At 44.4% G+C, this 11,991-nt stretch overlaps 1 protein-coding gene across 4 annotated transcripts in view; it reads right to left on the bottom strand.

Annotated features, from left to right (window-relative positions):
* Positions 1–3,087: 3,087 nt before the first annotated feature.
* Positions 3,088–11,991, bottom strand: part of LOC119461367 (uncharacterized) — a 36,868-nt gene continuing 27,964 nt past the window's right edge. For all 4 annotated transcript variants that reach the window (XM_049672535.1, XM_049672536.1, XM_049672537.1 and 1 more), the window contains exons 8-10: positions 9,442–9,511; positions 9,277–9,352; positions 3,088–3,846 (exon numbers count right to left, since the gene is read on the bottom strand). In XM_049672535.1, coding sequence (XP_049528492.1) covers positions 9,350–9,352; positions 9,442–9,511 — 73 coding nt within the window. In that variant the 3' untranslated portion in view covers positions 3,088–3,846; positions 9,277–9,349. The remainder of the gene's footprint in view (positions 3,847–9,276; positions 9,353–9,441; positions 9,512–11,991) is intronic.

Raw genomic sequence — 11,991 nt, 5'->3', positions numbered from 1 at the left:
AAAGGCATGTAAGCTTAGTGAGTTTTTGGATTGAAGGCAACTTCAAGAAAATCATTCTTTGAGCTGGACATGCTTTCTAGAACAGATTCCAAGTATAACCTGCGACAAATGCCCTTGGCCAGGTTTTCTACCTTTTGCAAAAAAACAGTGTTGTGACAGTAAAAAGAGAAGAAGAAGAGGATACCGTGCATCGTGCCTTCACTTGATACAATTGAACTGGCATTACTGCAAAACCATCATCTTTGTTCTCTGGGAGAACACACAAGGAATGTTCTTTTAGAAATGATGCAACATACTTTACCGGGAGTTTTGTAGTTAGTTGGCTTACCGTGGCTCAGAACATCAACACCATCTGATATGCAGCACTCGCCCTCTTGCTCGGAAGCATGCCGGGCGACCTGCCAGACGGTAACCAGGAGGTCTGGTGGAGAACGCTTCGGCTTAACCACAAACTTAGGTCCCAGAGAAGGCATTTCAGTGACATGCTGGGGCAAGTTCATGTTTTCTGGGTTGTGAATCGGGTACTTGGGCAGTTGCGAGCTGTGCTCTGTTTGCAACAGCGCTCCGTTCTCTCTGGTGTCCTTGTGCTGTTGATCAAAACTTTGCAGATAGAGTTAGTTCGGAACTTAAATATGTCTCGAACGAAAATCCCAGATTTACGGTACCGAAAGACCTGTGAAATTCTCCGACCGGAAAAATTGCGGAACTTGAGAGGACGTTGGATCATCAAAATGTTGTGACGTACAAATTTGTGCCCTTAACTTTGATGGATGTTTAGCATTCCTTTTCTGCATACAAAGCAACACTCGGAGAAGAAAGGTGCATCATGAAACATGAAGATCTTGAGATGGCGCTCGTGTGTCACTGCTTTCACAACTTTTCTCCTGGTGCATAGTCACAGTAAATTTCAAATAAAACTTGTAACCTACGCAACTTGCCTTATTCCCTTTTATTGAGAAAATAAATTGAATCTCAGAAAACGGAGGATTAGTGGGTTGTGTTCCTCAGAAAATCATAATTTAACCTCTAATACAGTGGTTGTTATTTTTGATTCAGCCTAAAGGACAGTATATGGCATCTATATGTGCCTTAAATGACAGGTTTAATGCCTGTTATAGGCGCCTAAAACAGCATTTTTTTGTTGTGCCTAAACCTCCGGTCTCTACATATATTGGCTTAGCTGGGGGGCAAAAATATGTGCAATGCGGAAACACAAAACCTGAAATTTTCTGCTTTCCCCTTGAGGGGACAGAAAAAAATCTGTTTTCTCTGTGTCCACAACAATGGGAAGCTGAAGCAGTTAGCTGCAGATGCCTAGCAAGTGTTGCTGAAAACTGGTCCATCAATGCTCCAACTTGTGAAGGTGATAACACAAAAATGTGACATGTTCAGACATCCATCAGGAAGACTTGCCAGAGATAGCTAGAAAGCTTAAACATTCATATCTGCAGCAATTTTCTGCCCATTACCTGTGAAGTGAAAGAACTTGTGATTGTCTGGCAAAAAGAAAGCAAGTTTTACACGTTTGCAAAATGTGAAGGAGAAAGCCTGCTAGCTGTGGAAGACGATGACGAACGCACAAGCAGTGGCACGAGCGTGAGCAGTGTGGGAACGCTGGCATGATCAGCGGCATCGGAGCCAGCTGTGGAAGAAGACGACAATTAACACGTGAGCAGTGGCACGAGTGCATCTCTGTGACCACGTGACGTGTGCAATCAGGCACGCACTAGGCCACGCTGTAAGATATATACTCTTTAGGCGAGGAAACTTGCGAGACACGATAAACCAGATAAAGTAGCAAAGGGGCGCGCCTATCGGCCCGGTGACTGCAGCGGATACTTGTCGGCAGGTCGACGAAACTTCAACGCAGAAAATGTTTTATCTCCCGTTGGTATAGCAACAGGCGCTGCGCGGGAAATCCGGAATGATTCAGTGACGCGCGAAAGTAGGTCACCACATGTTGAGGGGACAGCGTGGGGGAGAGGGCATGTGCACGTTCCTTGTCTGCGCAAGCTCTCGCCTGCGTTCTAACTGAAGTTGCGTTGTTCCGCCGATAAGTATCTGCTGCTGTCACTGGGCCGATAGACGCGCGCCGTTGCTACTTTATCTGGTCGATCGTGTCTCGCAAGCAAGCAGAGGAGTGTCTCCACCTAAAGAGTATATATCTTGCACCACGCACTAGGCACACCTTTCGCAGGCCAGAATCGTGGAGCAGCCGTGGCTTCAGGGAAGCATGTTTGTCTCACACCGCAGTGGCCTGGGTTCGATTACCACCTAAACTCAAATGTACCAAATTTTCTTTTCAAAGCCACTAATTTACTTTGTTTACAGGAACCTCCCTGAGAAATGCGACGTCAATCCGAGCATTTTTAGAGGTGTTTTTACTCTTTGCGGTGTAAGCGATTTTTCGTCACGGCACAGTTTTGCCATGGTCACCGCCAACATAGACACCTAAAGCTCTCGCCTTAAAAAGGCTCAGGAAGGATTGGTCGCCACAGCTCTACGGGCCTTTCTACTTTTATAGGGGTAAACATTTCAGTGGGTGTTCCTTGATTTGGAAGACTAGAAATAAAGAAAGAACTTGTGGAGGGAAGTGCTCATAGCACATGCAATATAGTGTTGTCGTAATCAAAAGTTTGACAAAACACCACCTGGTTAGGTAAAATAATCTATAATAGAACAGGCCACTAGCCAACACAAAAAAAGAAAAAGAAGTTTAGGAAAGTGCAGATGCATTATTCAACAAGAGTATCCTTTGACAAGGAATCTATTATAGTTAGTTCTACTAACTCTATGACTTGAACCAGATCTAACCCAGGGTATAAAGGTACCGTTGTCGAACAAGCGATTCATGTAGGTCCCAAAATGTCGTTTTGTTTTTTGACATTGCCTAGTTGGTAACCAGTTCTGTTGATGATACTGCATATTGTTATTTTCTCTTCATAGTAAATTGCTCTGGTGCTGGATAGAGAGATATGCAATACTTCAAAAGGAGGAATGGAATTCTGCAAAGTAAAGATGGTCACATCTGTGAAAATAAAACATATATGCTGTACCTTGACTGACATAAAACCACAAGTTTAAATAAATTTCACTTTTTATTGAAAAGCTTTGAACTGTACATATTTCAGTGTTCTTTCACTCCTATATTTTATTTCACCATATAAATATATTTACGAAATGTGTTTCAGAGTATCATATTCACAACATATACAGCACATGCAGTGCCTGCACATCATATTATTCAACGGCATTTTTAATTGCACTTATGAAAGTGATCGCTGCACTTTGCAAAACCCTACCAGGACAAGCATATTGAAGTGACATTCAATTTATGTGGCTAGCATGAAGATGAAATTTCATAATGCTGCTTTCTCAATGATTCCAGTAGCAGCATCATTGTATTTTACAAAACAATGAATTCAACCGAGATGGATGAGACACAGAATGCAGCTCAGAACTGGTTTTGGCACGTAAAACCCCAGAAAGAAGAAGAAAGTCCAACACAGTCAGCAAAGACAATGTGACCAAGCAAATGAAGTTCAGTGGTGCATACTTGTATAGCAAACAATCATTCAAAGCCAATAACTTAAAATCTCACTGATATCTCTGTGATCTTAATGGCAGAACTAGGTAGTTAATGCAAATAGCGCTCGCACTCAAGCAATGTTCAGTGTGTGGTGTTCTGACAAGAAGCACAGCATAAAACCGCAGCTATAGTTTGCGATGATTGTGCAGAAACTGGTCTACAAAAAATTTGCGCTGATGCAGTTGAACCATCCATGTTGCTTGTAAAAACATGAGCTCAGCCAGGGACCTGGGATCAAGTGAAACCAGCATTCCAACCTAAAAGGGGCAAGAAAAGACAGTAATGGCTTTGATGCTTGACAAAACCATATAAGTAATGTCGTTTCATATAAAAAAGTAATGGATGGACAAAAAAAAAAGAAAGGTAAGACGGACATGGACGAACATTACTAACAACTGTTTATTCACAAGCCGCCCCACCGATATAGGTACATCCTGCATCGGAAAAACATTAGGATAAGCGAATGATGGTCAGGGCAGAGAAATCGCGGAATGCGGCGCTTGTTTCTGAGCTCCCCGATAATGACAGTGCCAGGCACCCCCGCTTTGAAACATGGATCGTGCTGGCACTCTTGTTACCGGCATACTCGGGAACAAGAGCGCTGCATGTCGTTATTTCCCTGCTCTGGTCATTGGTCACTTGCGCTAATCTTTTTTCGTTGCAGCTGTACTACTTGGTACGCATGAGCACAGTCACATCACAGGCAGAAAAAACTGTGACATAAAGTTTTGCGCATGTTATTAAAAAGCGGCTTACATAAAATCACACTCACAAGAGTGCAGGTTCATGGAAGCTTCGCTGATACAGACAGAGGCGTTCATTTTGATTAAAAAAAAAAATGCCGCCAAGGCTAACCGAGATGTACAGCTTTTGCTGTTGCCTAGAATCATGGCATTGCTGCTCCCGAAGTCATGGTTCACAACTGCATGCGGTAACATGCGCGACCAAATGTGCGCACTTTGCATTGTTTACTTTTTGAGCATGCTCCCCAAGAAGGTCATTAAAGGGCCCCTAAACCACCTCAGATATTTTTTTAACATTTCAAGTAAACACGAGCATCGAGTTCAGAATGCCGTCACGATCAACGATGCCAAACACTGCAGCGCTACGCACCGCTGGAGCGCCACAAAATAAAAAAACAATGCCGTCCTCCACCCCTCGCCTTTCCGGTATCTCCAGCAGTCGTCACAATGTCAGCAGGGGGAATCTGGTGATGTCAACTGTGGAAACGATGTCCATTGGTGGAAAAAGAACCTACAACTTGCGGTTAGTCGGCTAGCAGGTACCCGCGCTTTCTGCTCTTCCTCGTCGTGTTGCTCGTTTGTGCGCCCTTGTGAATCGGTAATTACAGCCCGCAACACAAGTGCCAAATCGCTCGCGTTCCAACACAGTCGTGCTTAGCGGTCTGATTAGCTGCGTGAACAGAGTGCGACAGTGTTATCCTTTCCAGACGTGCGTGCAACACAGAGTCTATAGTGATACGCTTCACATAACCCGGGCTGGCACCGCAGCAACAGCGGGTAGCCGAGAAGCGCCAAGTCCACGTCCACGTTACCGGCACGGTAACTCGTCGCACGCCGTTTGCCATTCGCGGGTCACCGTTCGACAGCGGCTTTTGCTCGCGAACGGCGAGATTTCCTTGCCGTATGTAGAGAGGATGAGACCGGGACACATTTGTGCGGCAGCCGCACCGCCGCTGATTGCTCGACGGCGCCGATATCGTCGCTAGGCCTTTTCTGGTTCCCTTCAAAGCTAAAATGGATGGCGCTTCGAAATGAAATACCGATGCTCACAAGCCGCAATATTTTCTTATCGTTGTTATCGCTCTTCGCAATAATTGTACACAAAGAAGAAAAATACGCTGATATTAGTGGCGCCGTCGGCTGCGATGCGAGCACAGCCGATCCCTTCGTCTCCCGGCAGTAGCCGTGCACTGCAGCAGAGCTGCAGCCGATGTTTTCATTGCCGGTGGCGGAGGCGTGCAGCTTCGCGGTCATCGATTGACCCATTGATCGTGCAGCGGGCGGAGCGCCGGCGGAACTGGTGTCTACTTTGGACACCTCTTGCGTGGCAGACGTTCTACGGCACTGGCGGCCAGTTCGCCGTCGGTATATGTGCAGCTAGTGTGGACGTGCCTTAACCAGAAGTAGGCAGTGTTTTGAGAAGCGCATTGGCGATGACGTATGTCGCGTGACCTTTTGAGAAGCACTCGGCGAGGAGGGGAGACCAGCCGATGAGGAGAGTAGCGAAGGAAAGAGCAAAACGAGCGAGGGCCTTTTTAGATGCGAAGCAGCTTATGGTCGGGGCTATGTCACTCCCTCCCTCCCTCCGCCGTGCGGCGTCCACACCTCTACTGCGCATGTACGCCAAGCTCCGGCTTCCGGAAGCCAGCTTCCGGCTTCGAGAGAACGAATGATCCCCCGGTGCTTCACCCACTCATCATCATTCACTTCGTGGATATGCGGTGTTGAGAAGAGGGCTCGAGCCGCTGCCACGAAACGGCAGCAGCGACAGGCCGATCCCGAACTTCGGGCTCGCGAGGCCGAAAGGAAACGTCAACGCCGCTGAGAAGCTGCTACTGATGCAACGAGGGCTCGCGTAATGGGAACTTGAGTCAACCCCACGGCTCCTTCGCATACTACTCAGGGTTCCCCTACGGGAAAGATGGTGTAATTTTTTTTTATCATCAAACGCAAGTAACTCCGCTATTACGGCACTATTCCGAAAAACTCTCGTGGCTACGTGTTCGTTGTAGACTCGTGCACAACTGCAACACCACAACTAAATTTTGACATCTGAGTGGTTTAGGGGCCCTTTAACGCATAGTTCCATCAGGCCAATGTAAACTTTCCCACAGGACATGGGGATGGAGTAAACAACTCCAGTGGAGCATTTTACAAAGCAACACTTGTATCTTGTTTAGCATCCTCGTTTGCTTTGAAGTGTCCCTATCACAATATATAAACTTGCTACGCTGCTATGTTTTGGCAATGTCACTAAGAAGGAGACTGACAACAGGCACACAATGTTAAAAACTCACTAAAAGTTGCGACTGTGAGAGCACTCCCCAACATTACACACAATACCTAATCCCAGCATGCAGCAGTTATTGAGGACAAAGCTGGTTTTATTCAAGAGTCTTAGAAAACAGTGGTAAAACATTGCTAAAAAGTTCGAACTAATATTTTGATACTTGTTTGAAATATTCAAATTGTTCGTGAAGTCATCATTACGCACTCAAATACCTCGCGCACCCAGTCTCACAGGTTTTGAGAACTTATGAAATTCACTTGAATTACTTTTGCGGTGCAAAGCCACAACCATGGTTCCATGATCTGTCAGTAAGTATTTTCAATAGACAATTACTGATTTTTCTAAATGACTTCTTTAAAAAGTTGTTTTGAATCAAAAGAGAGTCTAAATGCTGTGGGATTAAAAATCGAATCAGGATCATGAAGTCAGAGCTACGCAACTGACAACACCACTCAGAACAAAGTATCTGTGGGATGGAAGAAGCTCTAGACAGTGAAAAGACTGCTAAACCAGGAGTGTTTGGCAACATTCTCGATCTATTGATGGAAGCAACAAAAGCTGATGGGGAGGTTGCTAGCAGACATATATATTTACTTGTGGGTAGACTGCCAATGGTGAACAGAGATTTGCATGCAAACAGAATGATGATGTATGGTGCATGAAGAAGCAGAACTGCTCGCATAGTTAAACTCTATCCTGGAAGAGGGAATACACCAGCAGCAAACAAATGTGACATTGATGCTGACATTGGCAAAAGGCCAGAGTTGAAGATGGGGTAGCTAGACTTTGCCAATGGTAGTTGCACTTGCCCGGGCTACAGCTGCTGCCTGAAGAGACTTACAGCCCCGCAACATGGCAGTAATAACAAGAATGAACTAATTTATTACATGAAATACAGCAGCTTATAATACATCAGAACATCACTCCTGCAACATGCACATGTGCATACACAGTTTGTAATGAGAGATTACTTAAAATACTAAAAATTACATAGTCAAGAGTTCGGCGAAAGCTCGTCTGGTCAGGTAGGCATGTTGGGTTAATGAAAATTACGGTCACTGACCAAGTCAAAAAGTTGTTTTGACGTTTCGGAGCCTGTACAGGTTCCTTGTTCAGAATGCAGCAGACGCAGTGTCGTTGTCCAGTTAAGTATGCAGTATATGACGTAATGAACGGGCATAAACTTGAGGCATGTTTCCATCTGTCCTGTTAATGGTATCTGGCGTCCTCTGTATCACCAGATTCCAGCAACAGTCTCGTTGTTGGATTTTTCTCTTTAGCCATGACTGCAGCATTTTCCCAAGCGATGTCAGCACAAGAGTCAGCACTCTATCACTTGGGAAAATGCTGCAGTCATGGCACAGCATCAGAACCAATTTCATGGCACAGCATCAGAACCAAAATTTATGCATTATCATATATGTTCTAAATAGGCCACTTTGTGATCACATAACGTAGAAGAGAGGCTAGCACACACATTGGCACATTTCATTATTCAAAGCAGCTCGGCTATTTTACAAGTTACCATACCTTTCGCATATGTAGCTCGCATCCCCATATAGCTCGCAAGATCATTTGCAATACCCCGATAAGACAAAAGAAAAAAAAAGTCTGTGCGTATAACTTGCAGAAATAACTGAACACAACACTAAAATCTTTACAATACAGCCTCGTGGATGCACAACTCTCCCATGTCGTGTCTTCGGCTAGTGGCTCTGCTCCCTACCTCTTTAGCAACGTTGATAGTCTTTTGTTATAATGTAAACTCCTGTGATCTGAATTCGTGCTTGCCAGCACCACGCGCACTATTCGCCAACTAGCTGCTAACACAGAGAAAATGCAAAATGGTGATCCGAAAGAAAGAGAATGATTGATCATGAGAGAGAGAGGAGAGGGAGCTTCAAGACGCGGGGGGGGGGGGGGGGGGGGCAGGGTTCCTTAGGAAATAACCTTTATAATGGCGGGGAACTCTGGCTTGAGGTGTGGCTTCATGTCAGTGCAGCTCACACTGCCATGAAGCCACACCTCTAGGCAGAATTGGCATAAAATTTACACCCTGACTTTGTTGCTAAATTTAAAAAAAAGTTATGGGGTTTTACGTGCCAAAACCACGAAAGTGTTTTTCTGAGCGTGAAAGAAGCCCGCGAATACATGTAAAATTGCCGCGCAACTGTCCGCTCAAGGCACATTGCGTGTCTTCGCAGGCATCCTTCACACTCGGAAAAACACTACTACGTAGCACGTATTGAGCAACAGAAAGCTGTATCGGATGTTTTTCATGTTGCTCTACAATTTTCTCGTTGACGCTTTTAATCTAATTATAATAAATGAGAAGTTGATTAATTAAGACGAATTATGTAATTAGGTGAAATTAAAAAAATAATCTGAGTATCTCCAAGCGATGGCAAAGAGCATTACCTTGCTTCTGTCCAGCTACGTAGCATTTGCAAATTTTAAAAGTCTGGTCCAAGTTAAATGAAACTCTCTGTATAAGATAGAACCCAAATAATCTTGGGAATGATTTTGCCATGCTGGCCATAGCTGTGGCCCTATCTTGGCTTGGGAATCCTCATTTGACTGTGCTGCTTGAACACTACACATCATGCTAATGGATCAAATAAATCTACACATGCACACTTGAAGCACATGCTCACCTCACATGCTGTCATATTGCCATGGTCTAGCAGTTGCAACTCCTTTGACTGCATGGCTGCCCCTGTTGGTTGTTCACTGCAGCGCGAAAAGAACAGGACATTTTTTACATAAAATTCAAGGGAGCACTGAATTATGCAGACAAACATATGCCTGAAGATTGATACCTGCTTGCATTCACCTTGTCCCTCAGCCCTGGATGGCTTGCCAGAACAACTTGCTTGCTTCTTCTTGACCCTTGAAACAATATTCAATATTGAACTCAATATATATTAAAAGGTCTACACAGATATCAGATAGATATATAAAGGAAAGCTTGGGATGTTAATGAGGTTTTAATGTGAACCGCTTTTCTTGGTTATATTTTGTTTTCTTCGTTGGATTTTTTCTGCTGAAGACACGCTCTCTCACGCAATCGAGTTGCGGCAACTAGCTCTTAGAGATGCACATGCTCTATCACATGTGGCGCCTGAATGTTGAGATACTGTGCTCGGTGGTGGAGCTGTGTCACAGTTTCCCCCATCTTAGCTGATGGCTGCAAGGCAACTTTATCGCTGAAGTCCTTTGTGCATCTCTTATCGAGATGCCGCCATTTCATATTGCTGACTCACCACAGCTTTGCTCAGACGGACTTCTACAGTGTATGGGTATTGGACGATTTTAACGCCAATGGCCGGAGGAGTATCTGGCTGCAGTGAAGTGAATGAGCAGAAAAGAAAGGCCAAGTGAACAGCCATTGTAATGCCACTGTCATCACGCTGTCGTCATTCTGTTGTCGCCAGGCCGTTGCCACCCTGCTGTTGTCGTCACACTGTCACGATTCCATTGTCGCCATGCCAGCTTGGTCATGATGCCATCGTTACCACATCCTCTCCATCATTATCACAGTGTTGTTGCTGTGCTGTCGTCATCCCCGTCACTATATCATGCCGTCTACCACAACATGCCAATGATAATTTGCCCTGCCATCATCAAACATCATTAGCAATGTCAGCAGCATACTTTAGCAGTACTGCAGGTGTGTCTATTTGATTTCTGTGGTTTGCATATGCTACGTGCTTACCTTGACAATCATCTTTGATGGTTAAAAATTAACATCAGAGATGGTTTTCGCAACATTTTTTTTTCCTGGTTTGCTACCTCCAAATTGGAGAGTAGTAGGGGTGTGCCAAAAAGGCAGCAGGGAAAATTTAAACACACATGACAGCATTACATGGACGTTCAAGGCACCTGCACAGCTCAGTTCTTCTCGACAACTACAGCAGGGCTCTAGTAGCCTTTTATGTCTTAGACTTGCTTCTGTGGCCATCAGTGACGTAGCCAGAAATTTTGTTCGAGGGGGGGGGGCTCACACTGCAGTGCAGCCTCCTCCTTATAAAATTTGTCGAGGGATCAAATACATAAATAATAACTGCATTGTCATTTCCAATGCCATTGTATATTAGACACTGCAAACGAATTATTCAACGCTACGCACTGTCCAGTAAAATATGTATCTTTTCATAAAAGAATGTATTCGTATGTCTCAAATATTGTGGCAGAAATAACTGATAGCAATGCTTCAAGTTTTTTTTTTTGTCTGTTTAATAAGTAAAGAAATAATCACACAAACTTTAGAACTATATCAGTTCGAAAAGTGCGAAACCAGCAAAGCAGTGCATGCAGCTGATATGAAAAACTTCAAGGCCATGAAATGAACAAGTTGAGGACAAATGTTTTGATGAATCTTTGTCATTCAAGAACCTTGTTTACATTTTTGTACATATGCAACGGCCAGGGAAAAACCTCAATGTCGACGTCCTTCATTGCAATAAACTGCGCAGAAGCAGCTGTTACTGGTCGTGTATTGTAATTACACCGAGATTATAGTCGCAACAGTGAGTACAAATAAAAATCAGGAGTAGGAGCGCAAGTAGTTTTTTAGTAAACTCTTGTTAACAAATATTCTCTCTGCGCTGGCAGTGGTCACTGGAAGGGTGACCAGAATCTGCAGCAGTATTTACACATTTACATAGAACCTGCAATCGCAATGAGAGAGGGCATCTATTCCGGTGCTAAAACCTAAAAACACTCCCTCGATGTCGTTGGCATCCTTGTTTAGGTACCTTGCACAAACAGTAAGCTGGTCGATTCCAGCAATATCTATCGTTTCGTCAGCAAGCATGGAGAAGCTGCCTGTAGCGTTTACTTTTTCATCTAGGCTTTCTTTGATAATTTCACCCACAAATTTCTATAATTTGGTTTTGTACATCTGGGCTTAAATACGAGGCATTACTGGGGCAACTTTCCAAACGATTCTTCGGATATGTATCTCCACAATCAGCTTGCATGCAAAGAAGCGCTCTGAAAAGAACAGTATTTTCAGCAGGGGGCTTTGCTTAAATCCATAGGACCACTGTCCTTATGGCCATGTAGAGCCAGACCTTGTCATCCGCAAAAAAGAACTGCCCCAATAATAGGCCGTTAACATTCTTCTGTGTTCTCTTATTTTAATTTGCCAGCCCTGGTCCATCTGAACCTGATTGATCACATTTAGCGCGCTTCGTGAAAATGTTTGTAGAAAATTATCAGCTGCCAGCTGACAGTCACGGTGATAATTAGTATTTTCACGTGTGGGTAAGATTGCGAGCGCGTGCTTCCATTTCTGGAACGGCTTGAACACGAGGTCTCCAGTGCGAGCATGTTGGCCCCAAGTTTATAAGAACATTAAACCCATA

Source organism: Dermacentor silvarum, chromosome 8, assembly GCF_013339745.2.
Source record: "Dermacentor silvarum isolate Dsil-2018 chromosome 8, BIME_Dsil_1.4, whole genome shotgun sequence".
Classification (NCBI taxonomy): Eukaryota; Metazoa; Arthropoda; class Arachnida; order Ixodida; family Ixodidae; genus Dermacentor; species Dermacentor silvarum.
The sequence above is the reverse complement of the archived record's forward strand: the minus strand, read 5'-3'. Positions and strand labels throughout refer to the sequence as shown.